This window comes from Tympanuchus pallidicinctus, unplaced genomic scaffold (genome assembly GCF_026119805.1).
Source record: "Tympanuchus pallidicinctus isolate F22 unplaced genomic scaffold, pur_lepc_1.0 scaffold15, whole genome shotgun sequence".
Lineage (NCBI taxonomy): Eukaryota > Metazoa > Chordata > Aves > Galliformes > Phasianidae > Tympanuchus > Tympanuchus pallidicinctus.
The window spans coordinates 27,171,902-27,184,211 of record NW_026294669.1 but is presented as its reverse complement, the minus strand read 5'-3'; the positions used below and the strand labels follow the sequence as shown (position 1 = coordinate 27,184,211).

Genomic DNA, 12,310 nt, shown 5'->3' with positions numbered 1-12,310 from the left:
TTCATCTCCCCGCAGAGCGGTACGCTGCTGGTAAAATAATATCTAACGCCCTCCCCGCCCGCATCTCACACCGCCTAGCTCCGGGAGGCCGGAAGGTCACGTTTATTTACCTATTTTGAACAAGGGTGGTATTCCCCGTTTATTCGGACATAAACACAGCCAGCGCTGCCCCCAAGCACCACGCGTAACACCAACGGACAGCAAATGGGAATGGTAGCGAGGCGACCCGCCTCAGGGCGAGAGCTGGGGCGGAGGGGACGTTTAAACTGCCGGCGAGCAGGGAAGAAGGCAAGGCGGCAGCACTTCGCCGTGGAGGTGAGCGCCTGGCGTGAAGTCCGAAAGCTAACACCTGAAAGAGAGGGGAAACAAGGCGTGAGGCACGTCGCGAAGCACTCAGCGCAGCACCCTGCTCTGACCACGGCGACCAGACCCCGCTCGTAAGGTTGGAGGGAACCGTGGCCGTGCTGAATTACACAGCGCCGATTCCTGCGGTAGTTCTCTCAGCACTGCTGTGGCATGGCACAGTGACAGCATCCCTGCTCGCGTCCAGTCCTAACCTATTCGTCATGCACAGAGCTCACAGTACCGGGCTTTTTTTTGTGTTGGATTTGATTACTGAGAATAACTTGGTAAAAAAGAAAACTTGGATATTAACATCTGAATGCCAATCTTGACTGTTATTCGTACAAAGAGGAACAGTAGAGCTGTACCTACAGTTCAGGAATAGAAACAGTTAAGCAGACCTAAAAATCCAAAACTGAACACTGATAACAAATTAATCTCTGTCAAACACTGCACAAATCACCTAAGTTCTTACATTCAAATCTGACTGAGATCTTCACCTACTTATAAAACAGGAGAAAACAATTGTTAGCCTTTCTTCACAATCAGCAGTATTCACTGACTTTCAAAATGAGCTACAAGATCATTTATTTGCTACAGAGTATAGCTGTGCATAGATAAAACAGCTCAGAAGTACTTGCTATAAACTGAGGCTGCATTTATTAATAACTCAAAGTTTGGCCCTCTTCACCTTTATTTCGTATTTATGGAGAAGTGTGAATGAGCTCACAATTACTTTATTCAACCTTCAATTTTAGTGGTAGAAGTAAAGGAAGCAGTATGCACAGACAGATACAAATACCATATGCTTTGTTAGTGCAGTATCTTATGTATAAATGCATTTTGATACATGCATGACAGGAAATCAACAGTCTCAATCTATAATTTATATAGATAAGGTGGGTTTTCTTTAGTATCTGTACATTTTCAACATCTTTCTCCAAATGAAAATAAAGATAAGACCACAGGCTACGTAGATCTGCACAAGCACAATGTGTGCTGTTACAAAAGCAGTAAATACCTCACATATCTCAACCTCGTCAATTTCAAAACAACTTCAGGCACGAGTTAAGGTGTCACGCTTAATTGCATCTGAAGAACAAGTTGTTTTTATATGTCAGATGGAATTGAGAATTGCTTGAAACTCAAGGATTTCCCTGGCTTACATGTAAAAGCATCCTCTTTTACCTTGGTCGGCAGCATCTTTTAGCCTTTCAAGTCGTTTGGAAAAGAATTTTTCCTTTCTTCATAATCTGCAAACGCAGAAGCAATGGGATCTGAGTAGAACATGACCGGCCTTGGTCCTTCATTGTTCACAGTGAAAGTAGCTGGGAAATTTCTGAGATCGAGACCCCGACCGGAAAAGTATGCCTGGAGCGTTCTGAAAAACTGAACATATTTCATAAGTGAAAACTGAGTATGCCCAACTGATTGATTATTTCTACTGAAACAATCCCCTCCTATCTGGGATGAAATTATCTATTTTGATCATAAACTGCTGTGATATAAGCAATATAATTCGGACATGTCTGATCTGTCCATGGCTTTACATCTTATGTGCTGTTCCAAGACCACCAACATTTCACTGGTAGTCTGTGTTCCCCACTGAGCCACAGAGGATTCAAGCCATAACCTTTATGAAGTAGATATGGCAAAACTCTTGCTGAGGGCAAGCAGTACCTCTTAGAGTACCTTTAGTACCTTTAACAGCATGGAATGTTCTCTAAGAGCTAGCAACGGTGCACAATTGATGTGAATTGGCCCTTTAGATTGCTTGAAAGTAGGAAAATTTAGTCAATTCTCCTTTAAACAGTTGTAAAAACTGTGGGAAACTGATTTTTTCCCCCCTCACAAATTCCTTATGAGATCTTGCAAACATTGCCTTAATTATATTTCCTCAGTTCCTAATTAATTTTTAGATCTTCAGCCACTATTCACAAGGATGTGTCAGATGGAAACGTGCTTAAGATGCAGCGTGTAACCAGCAGTACACTTTCAAGAGAAACATAATAATCTCTCATCTTCAGGTTTATAAAAGCAGCAGCAGTATAATCTAACTAAAACTGCTGAAGATGTGAGCAAGTTACGTGCATTACTGCACGCTGAGAATGCATCTTCAGTTAAGGGGTACATGTGCACTGAAGAATGCTCAGCCACTTGTACTTACTGTGTCAAGTGCATAGTTACTAAACCCTCTTGCCATTAAATTTAATGGGCAAAAATTATTGTGATGGAAAATGGAAAAAAAAAAACAACCAACAAACCAAACCACAAAACGTAGACTTTGTTTCTTGCAGCATTTCCTTACCAAGTCTCTGTTTCTGGGATTATCTAGAGGTTTCCATTTTTCTTCTGGTTCGAAAGGAGCACCCTTTGTCAGTCCTCTGACAGCCAGCATTGCATATAGTCCCAGGAGCACCACTTTCCACATGTCGAAGAGATGAACAGACTATCTGCAAGAAGGACAAAGCACCAGCCCTACAGAACTGTCACCACCACCAAAGAAAGCAATCCAGAGCAGTTCTGGAAATCACTCATCCATGGCAAGGAAAATCTGCTTTCTACAGATTAAATCTGTGTGCCATGAACTTTCTAGGTTCTGTGCTAATGTACTAGGAAGTAAATAAGCTTTCCCATATCAAAGTTACTTCTAGATACTGGTTTCTTTCTGGAAGGGACCGGTTTGATGCTTAGGAGAGGATATTTCCATTTTAAATTTACATTTGCAATTACAATACAACCATTTTCACTGGCTGAATAGTTAAAGCGTCCAGTCTACAGGCTCCAAGGATAATGCAAAACTGTGGCCTGAGATCCAGATAGCTCAATTTTTAAAACTGCACAAAAGGAGAATGTACTACATATATTAATAAGTGTAATAATAGCACAGTCTGGCATAAGATACTGGAGAACAGTTTCACACCTTCAGTCAAGAAAAAATAAAAAGATAATCGCATTCTACCTTTCACTCTCTTTAAAATAAAGCTTACCAGTGATTCTTGCTCTGGCTTGCCCTTCTTGCTTAGTCTCCTTGTGATCTGTGAATGAGCTGATCTCTGCACTTATATTTCTAGTGGACTGTAGGTGGGTGTCAGTGACGTTAGCAGAAGTTCAAAAATACAGTAATGATTCCATTTCCATCCATGACATAAAGACCCTTGAGAATTTCATCTTTAATACTCTTAAGACCTGTTGCTATTGAACACTGCAGTGCAAATTCCTCCTCCTAACGCTGTATTGCAGAAAATTGGCGGTAAGCATAGAGGAAGTTTAAAACTATTTCCAGCAGAGATAGCAGAGCTGTATCAAAATACTGGTTTTAATTGAAAATAATTTTTGGTATCTTTAGAAAGGTGACAAGTAATTACAGCTGGTAGAATGGTTTTCAAGCAAGATGAGATATAGATCATTTTCTTGATGCAGGAGACAGAGAAAAGCAGAGACTGTTTCCAAATTCATAGTATTTTAATTAAAGTGTTGCTTTCCTACCCTGATTTTATCAGCAGTCAGTATCCTCCAGTGATGCTACAAGCTAAGACAAAGCCTGCAAAAACAACTATGTTAATTTGTCTTGGCCTTATTTTGTAGCATCCTCTAGCTCAACGCTGCTTGATTTTTTTTGCCTATACATTCATTGCACACTTCTCTCTCCTATTTAAGTGATATTTTGGTTAGTATAATAAGATAGATCTCTAAAGAGATATTTTAAAACTAATTTTTTGTTAAGATAAATCTTTATCCTACCCGTACTTTCATAGGGTAAAAAATTCCCAGCAGTATTAGTTTCATAGTTGCAGTAATCCATACAAGTATAATTTGTGCTATTCAGCTTGTATATTATTCTAAACCTAAATTCTAAAGGTTGAAAAAAAAACACTGAAAAACAATAATATTATAAAATTATTATATATTCATCAAACTCAATCAGTTACTCCTGTCAAAATGGAACTTTCTGATAACAGACTCATCAATAGTTCATAGACTCATCAGTGCCAGAATAGCACTAGCAAGAGAAAAACCAGTAAGGAAACTTTCTTATTTCCTACTTTTTCAGGTAGTCACTACTTTCCAGTTCCATTTTGTTAGACAAAAACATGAGTGTTTTCATCTGCTTGCTAACAACATGGGACGCAAGTTATTTTTCTACCCGAGCTTCAGGACTGTGCGGACAGTTAGTGAATTACTGAAAGCATATTTTTGCACCATTTATCCTGCAAAACACACACCTTGACCAGTCCTTTCTTGTTGGAAAAAAAAAAAAAGTATCTCTCTTCATCATGTCAAAGTGTGAGATATCTTCAATTTTGCACAACCCAATGTAGTTCCAAAATTTCAAGCCGAAACTGAAAGAGCACAGAAACCAGTTTGCATAATGTTCCAATACAGGAACACTGTTACTTTGACATTTTCATCTAAAATCAGAGTAAAGTAGTATAATATATCTCTTTACTTGAAAAACAGGCTTTGGTTGGTATATTTGGTTTGGGAACCATTCCTAGCCTACTCCAGCCTACATATTTAACAACCGCCATGCCATGATCCTCTGCATCGCAACTCCCTGTCCATAAAATGAGGACTTCCCAGTGAAATAACATCTATAGGCAAGTTCTATCCTTCTCATCAGATATCCACAATTGTGTGTAGCTCAGAATTTAGCACTAATATCCCACAGCAGTCTTCTGATTTCCTTAGCTTTGTGTAAAAGCTGCTGCCCTCCAGTTATTTAAGCCCAGCTGCTTTTGTTGGTTTTGTTTGATTTTATTGCCAAAAGATGATGTATTTTATTTATATTTTGGGTTTTTCAGACTAAATGCCCTTAGTCTTGTGCTGAGTTAAGATATCAAATGGAAATTACAGGAAGTTTAAAACACAGAGTACACTCATTTCCCAATCCATCTGCCTCGAAGATCAATTCTAAACAATCTTAGGAACGAGCTACCTCTCAAGTTCTGAAGGAAAGAACCAATTTGTATAGCATTTAAAAAAGAGAGGAGCTGCATAATCAGACACAAGGAGAATTAACTGTTTTTCTTAGAGATAGAAGAGCAGATGTAAAATACAGTTATGAAGGGAAATAGCAGGTGTGAATTTTATGATGATAACGCAATTTTAGATGTTTTAATGAACAGCTTAAAAAAAAAAAAAAAGCATGACAACATCCCAACTTCTTTCCAACATACAGTTCAGTTACTCAGCAGCCACTTCAGAGCCACCACCTTAACTGGCAGGGAGACCTTAAGGTAGAACACCTAATTACTTACGATCAAGGGAACTTAGAATAGTTGTTTGGGATTCTCCTTTCTTTCTCTCTCCCAGATAGGAATCTGAACGATCTTCTCTCCACAAAACTTGCTCCTGTTGAAGAATATTTCTGAATCTTCCTCATCATGACTCCAATTGCTTTCTGTCAGTCTTTGGTTTCTTTTTGCTGAGACCCCAGTCTCTGCAGCCAGGAACTCGGTTCAGAATTTTATTTCTGGTGCTTCCTGAATAAATTCCAAAACTGAGATATACTGAAACATCAGCTGATAACATTTCACCAAAGTGATATTAACTTAAGAAAGAAAACCCAAAAATCTTCAGTTGATTCCTCTTACACTCAGTGTATAATTAGGCGGTTAACGCACATTTGAGCCCTGTGTATATGCACAGTCAGTATCTTTAAAGCGAAGAGGTGGCTTATTTTAAGACAAGAAACACACAGCTAAATTTGAAATTCCACCTAAATTTAGTCATAAGTCATTTCTGTTTGAACTCTTTGATGGTACTCACTGTTAAGGTCAACAGGTCTCTAATCAGCTCTTTTCATTTACTTACCATCAAGTAAGCACAGGTGTACACACACAGCTTTACTTTCCTCCACTCTTCCCTTGGTAAATGCAGGTCCAGTGCCCCATCTTCATTAGTCAGAGCCCAATAACACTTCAGGTGGCGGGCTGTTAGCACACAGCAGTGGTAAAGAAAGCACAGATGATTCAGTTCTACTGCCTAAAAAACAGATCTTCCTAACCCGAATCCCATCCCACCAAGTTTATTTTAGACCTATTTATCTTAGAACTGTTTCTTCTCTACAGCAGTTCATAATACTCAGCTATCCACATCATTTTGTTCCTTAATCATTTCACCAGTTTGAACATCTGGAACTGATTTACTGTTTTGTAAATCAGTGTTTCAATACCAGCTATTTACCTCTTGTTTCTAATACATTGTCTTCTTTATAAATATTAATGTTCTCCCCCTGGGACTTCCTGTCTTAGTTCTGACATCATTGCTTCACACCATGACCACTGCAATTGCAGACATCCCTCAGTGTTGTTGGGGCAAAGTTTCAGCAGGCCGTTACAATTTGGTGTCAGACAGAATAGCCATAAAACAGATTGGTCAGTGCTGTTTGCTCAAACCCTTCCAAACCTCCGATCTTGATGTGATCACCTCTCCTCACAATCCTCCTTTCCCTCTCCAGGAGTGTTCACAAACTTATGTAATCAAGAAGAAGTGGTATTTTTCCTCTAGAGGCAATGACAGTAAGGGAAAGAAAAAAAAACCAACTTGGTTTACAGTTTGGGCTTACATTTCAGTTCTTTATTTAACTTAAATAAACAAATATCAAAAAGCAAGAACAGCAGCAGTTTTATTCCAGCCACTGCTTTATTTTTACTTCAATTTTTTTCCATTCATTTGATTTACTCCAAAAGAAAGCTGTGGGGGATATGCAGTATATTCAACCAGTAAAGCATGTCGAGGACATCTGTAAATTTGCAGCAAGTGTTATTGCTTTAGGGCTGTTATGGTATCCCCTAACAGAATTCAGACAGGGAGGCTGACTGATGAAGCACGTGGATAATCAACAGATTCAATTAGAACGTATTTTCTATAAGTTGTCTTAAAAAAAACCCTGAAAACTCTATAAACTTGTATTATTACTTTCTAAGCTAAAAGCATTTACACTAAAAATTATTTGATCTAAGTCTGCTAAAACTTAATGCCATTTTTTTCTTTGCCAATATGTTACAGTTCTTCCAAAGTCAAACATTAGTACACAATCATATTAATATACTTTCAGTACACTTACACGTATTGGACTACATTGATTCCTCCTTGGAGAACAGCACCTCGTTTAATAAGCGCTTTCCAAGGCAGATGTCAGCGTCCTGCATTTTTGAATGTGATCAAATGTGATCAAAGCACTGGGTTTTTCTCAAATTGCCTATGTAGAAGCATATCTTCAATAAATCAAGTCCTTAGAAAGTTGCTGTGGTAATGACATAGTCACTGTGGCATGGTAATACTTGAGTGTGTTTGCATTACTTTCTATGCTCACTGTGTTGCACATTCAGTCTCAAGCAAGTTCTCTCAAAACAGTAAAAGCCTTGTTCTAAAATGAGAGGCAAACTTAAATCTGATTAGGCTAATTACAGAACAAGTTTCACACACACGATGCTGTATATAAACTACATTATTCAACAGATATTTTTTTCATTCTATTATATTTCCCATTCAAGATAGCTAGACAGATGTAAAAGCATAAGATGCACAAGTTAAGATATTGAGACAGGCTTCATCAAGCATGACCTTTACTGCATTCTGCTTAAGATGTGAAAAAAGAGAGTCCATTATGGAAAGCAATGCTCTAACCACAATGTTTTTGTTCACTGATTTTATTTTCTGCTTAGAATCCCAAGTATTACAAGTTAGAAGGTAAAGCACCGAACTGCTCCACATCAGTACCTGAGCAAAGACTAAAGGCAGATGTTCATCACAACACTCATTAGCGTGTTTGTACAACAAATGTACAGGTAACATTCACAACACTCCACAGAGCATGATTGGTAAGTGGCACTTGGTGTGAATTACCACCATTTGTACTAATGCAACCATGTCAAAACACCATACAAAAATATACAGAAGTGTTTACTTAGCAAAGCTTATAGTATACAGTGTACTTTTATATCATGCACACTAGTGTATAAAAAAAAACAAAACAAAACATGTTACAACAATATGAATTATACACAACAGACATGGAAACCATCAAAACATGAAAGTCCCGGTGTAGCTCTCATTCAAGTTGCCCTTAATGAAAAAGGACCAGTATTTAAAAGCATAGTTTTGAATGACTCACATGAACAGCTTTCACTAATTTAAACATTAGCTGAAGATAGCTATATTCCAAGATTTTCTCAGCATCTCACAGGACAAAGACTTGGCTCAAGCTTATCACACAAAGCAGATGTATCTGAGAATTCAGTTATACCTCTTTTAATAAGCACAATATTATAGTGTTAGCTAAACATTTATTGATAAGACCATGTTAACAACTATAGACACCTGTAACTGTTAGAGTTAGCTCCACTTTAAATACCAGGCTTACAGTAGCTATATAAGAACTCAAAACAAGAAGGAAAAAAAAGTTAGGTTGCTTAGTAACTGATAAGATTTCTCAAAAAAACTAATGCTTTTCAATGCTTTAAGCTTGCTTAACACAAACAACCATCAATCCCCAGTTGGTTGCCCATCACCCAAAGTAAGTATTCTGTCCAACATTATTCTGTCCTTGTGCTTGGAAAAAAACAGTGAAAGGGCAACAAAGGAATTAAGTTACTAGGTTTGCACATTTTTTCTAGATTCATTATCATACATAAAAGCCTTAAAAGTAGCTTGGCCCTCTCAATGATTTTCACACTAGTATTACTGTAGCCAGGAAGTCCACCATTACTAGGATGACTGGAACAACACCAGCACAGAACAAAGAAGAGACACATAGGTGACTGGAAAAAGTTCTAACAGTCCTGAACTCAGAGGCTACTCAAAGGAATCAGTAGGGCTGACAAAAACAAACAAACAAACAAACCACATGTTTTCTGCTATTCCACAATGAAAACAGCATTGCAGCAGCCAGATTCATGTTATATCTCAATAAAAGAAAGTTATGAACTGATTTGTATTGCCACCAATTACTGTGATGAGCTGAGATGAAATCATTTTGCGTGCACATCTCAACGTCTACAGCCCACTGATAGTATCCCAGATATGACACCTTTATTCAAGAACAAGTTTTACTTAGTACTATTGCTGGGAATAAAAAAGAATTTTGGGGATTTTGTTCCAAATATACAGTCATAGAGAAGTGGCTTTCCCTCAATTTCCTCATGCTAAACAGTAAGAATTCAATTTTATTTTTTACTACATCAAAGCAGGATTTTAAGAGCATGAATATTTCTTTCTGATGATTTAAGAGCAGAACTTGTTTTTTCTAACTTAGACATTTTTCCTAAAACATGAAATTCCTTATTCAAATGTCTGAAAGCTCGCAAACAAATGCATCCCTGCCTCTCAACTCTACCACTTTGAGTAGATGTTGATGCTTAATGACTAAAATAAAGCACTTTGCTTGAGCTACAGTTCTAAAGAAAATAAATTTGAAAAATTCCTACAAAGATGTAGAAGATGACGTGAATTTTTCCCCTTCATTTTCTTTGCCATTATAGAAAGAAATGAGAAATTAAGGTGAGCTAAAGTTTCCTGCCTTTGGGTGGTGTGATTCCAAACCGTAAGTGCATTGCACTTCTCATAAACCTTAATGCCTGTAAATGTAGTTAAAAAAAAATAAAATAACAAATTAAAAATGACTTTCCTCAAACCAATTATCAGTACGATGCACACGACTACCTTTGATTTCAAAAAAAGAAAAACAAGGCTACACAAGTTCACAGGCTACAGTTAGTGTGTATTCATTTAGTGGTTTAAGGCACACGGTTGTGGGTTCTGTTGTTTTGTGGTGGTGGTGTTTTGGTGGTTTCAAGTCACAGACACAGTGAGGAATTCCACATTTTCAGTTTTGGTCTGGCATTCATTATGCATCTCAGGTCTACTTTTGCAGACTTCTGTAAAATATTTCAGTTGTCAGGTACTGGTGTCTAATACTGTTTTCACACTTAGAGTGACATGAATGGGAAATAGAGAAGCCCGAGTTGATCCCAAAAGAGTGCTTTTAACATATAAAAAGGTACCCATCTAAACATTTAATATAAGCCTTGAAGTAATTTAAGAATTTGGAGGAAAGCAAAATCTTCATTGGTAGTTCAATGAGCATGAAAGACTTCAAAAAAAGCAACAGCCTACAGGACAGACAGATCTTCACTACATCATCTGCAGTGCCTGCTATTACTGCAAACCTCTAGACTGGTGCTATAGCAGAAGGATGGAGCAAATGAAGGATAACTCTGTATGGAAGGAGCAATTGGAATAACGTACTGCAAAGTAACAAGCTTTTGCGTACCATTCCCAAACTTCAGAGAGACAAAATTAGCTCTGATACTACACATTTCTAAGAGAATTTAGACCACAACCCATCAAGAACCGCAGAGAAATTGAGCTTAAAAGATCTTTTATGAGAGATTGACTTGCAAAACCTGCATGCATATAAGAACACAGAATGATACCCTAAATCTTAAAACAACTTGCAGTCTAAATGTCACAGCTTTGACTTTGGTTTCTAGGCTATAATGCCATGAGCACATATTTGAAGCAGTTCCATGCTTAGACATAACTGAAGAACTGAAGTGGTGGGCAGACTTCAGTAGAAGTTATAGAATTTTCTAAATAGTCATATTTGTTTTAAAAAAAATGGAATGCTTATAATAAGATTAAATGTATACTTATTATTTTATCTTTCAATGTCCCAATTAGAAGTTTTGAATACATTCTTCCATAAATAAAAAATACATATTTGTAATAGGTTTGTCAAATAATCTTTAAGAGACTTCAAGTATTTCACTATGAATACTAGCTTATAGCTCTAGGAAAAGGTAGAAAAACTATTTTACTCTGACATCAAAAATGAATCTGCTTCTCAACTGTCACTCATTGGTACACTTTTGCAGAGGTATGTAAGAGCAGCACACAGCTTTGGTGACAGAAACACAGCTCCCCTAAAGGTATGGTGATAGAAGATTTAGAACCACTTAGGGTGCAGTGCTAAGTGCTTATAAAGGCTAGTTTGATCATGTCTCCCTGAAAAGGAGATGTAAAGAGCCAAACCTGAAAATTAAGCAATTAACATTCACCATGACATGTAAAAAGCATTGACCTCAGTCTCTTCTGCAGCTAACAGTTTTCTACTGGCTTGGTGAGTTGAAACAGCAGCACAGTTACTGTACACACACGATCACTGCTTTCAAAACCATTTTCAGTAGCTCAGGGCGTTAAGGGTCTGTAAATGGCTGCACTTTTTCTCAGTATAAACACACAAAACTTTTTCCTTATCAGCACACTCATCAATGCATTGAACTTCATCAACTTGATCAAAAAGGCTTCCCAAATATTCATTTTATGCACAGGCAACAAATCAGCTTTGTTCATCCTGTCAAGATCTGAAGGAGATGTATCAGACTTTAGGGGAAAAAAAAGCTAAGTGACAGGTTTACAACCTTGTTACTGGCAAACAGATGGAAAATTAGACTTTATATCAAATACCAACCTATAAAATAATGCTTTTCGTTGCCTCTTGTTTGTTTACTTTCAGTATCAAGGTATTATTATTATTATCATTTTGTTTAAAGAATGACTATAAGGGTGGCCCAGGTAGTTAAAAAGCTCTCTTTAGCACACAGGTAGCCCCCATTCTTTCTGCAATACAACTACACTTGTCAGCTTTGTTCATTTCATTTTAACTTTGCAAATGAGTACTTTGGAATAAATTTCTATATGTATCAGCTCAAAAAAAGAAACCATCAGAGCAGAACTTCAAGTATTAGAAATAAAATTAAATGGCATTTCATTTACTGTGGTTGTTTTTTTTTCCCCTTACATAACAACAATAACAAAAGAAGACAAATCCCCTTTTCAGATGATTCAAAAATGTGACATTCTGCAACCAGCTTTAAATCAATCCTGCAGATATCACCATCTGTAGTTCCAGTTAAGAAATAACACCTTTTCCTTACCTTACAAATACAAATATTTTGTG

General features: G+C 37.3%; 1 protein-coding gene across 2 annotated transcripts; it reads right to left on the bottom strand.

The window, feature by feature from the left end:
- Window positions 1–29: 29 nt before the first annotated feature.
- On the bottom strand, window positions 30–12,279 carry CUNH2orf66 (chromosome unknown C2orf66 homolog). 2 transcript variants are annotated; one of them, XM_052675037.1, is made up of 3 exons: window positions 6,160–12,279; window positions 2,651–2,795; window positions 30–1,731 (listed from the first exon to the last, which is right to left on the bottom strand). In XM_052675037.1, the coding sequence occupies exons 2-3, from the start codon at window positions 2,771–2,773 to the stop codon at window positions 1,549–1,551; spliced, it is 306 nt and encodes a 101-aa protein (XP_052530997.1). In that variant the 5' UTR covers window positions 2,774–2,795; window positions 6,160–12,279; the 3' UTR covers window positions 30–1,548. The 2 variants fall into 2 exon arrangements, with proteins under 2 accessions (XP_052530997.1, XP_052530998.1); XM_052675038.1 differs by lacking the exon at window positions 6,160–12,279 and having other exon boundaries at window positions 30–349; window positions 1,531–1,731; window positions 2,651–4,870.
- Between the last annotated feature and the right edge of the window lie 31 nt (window positions 12,280–12,310).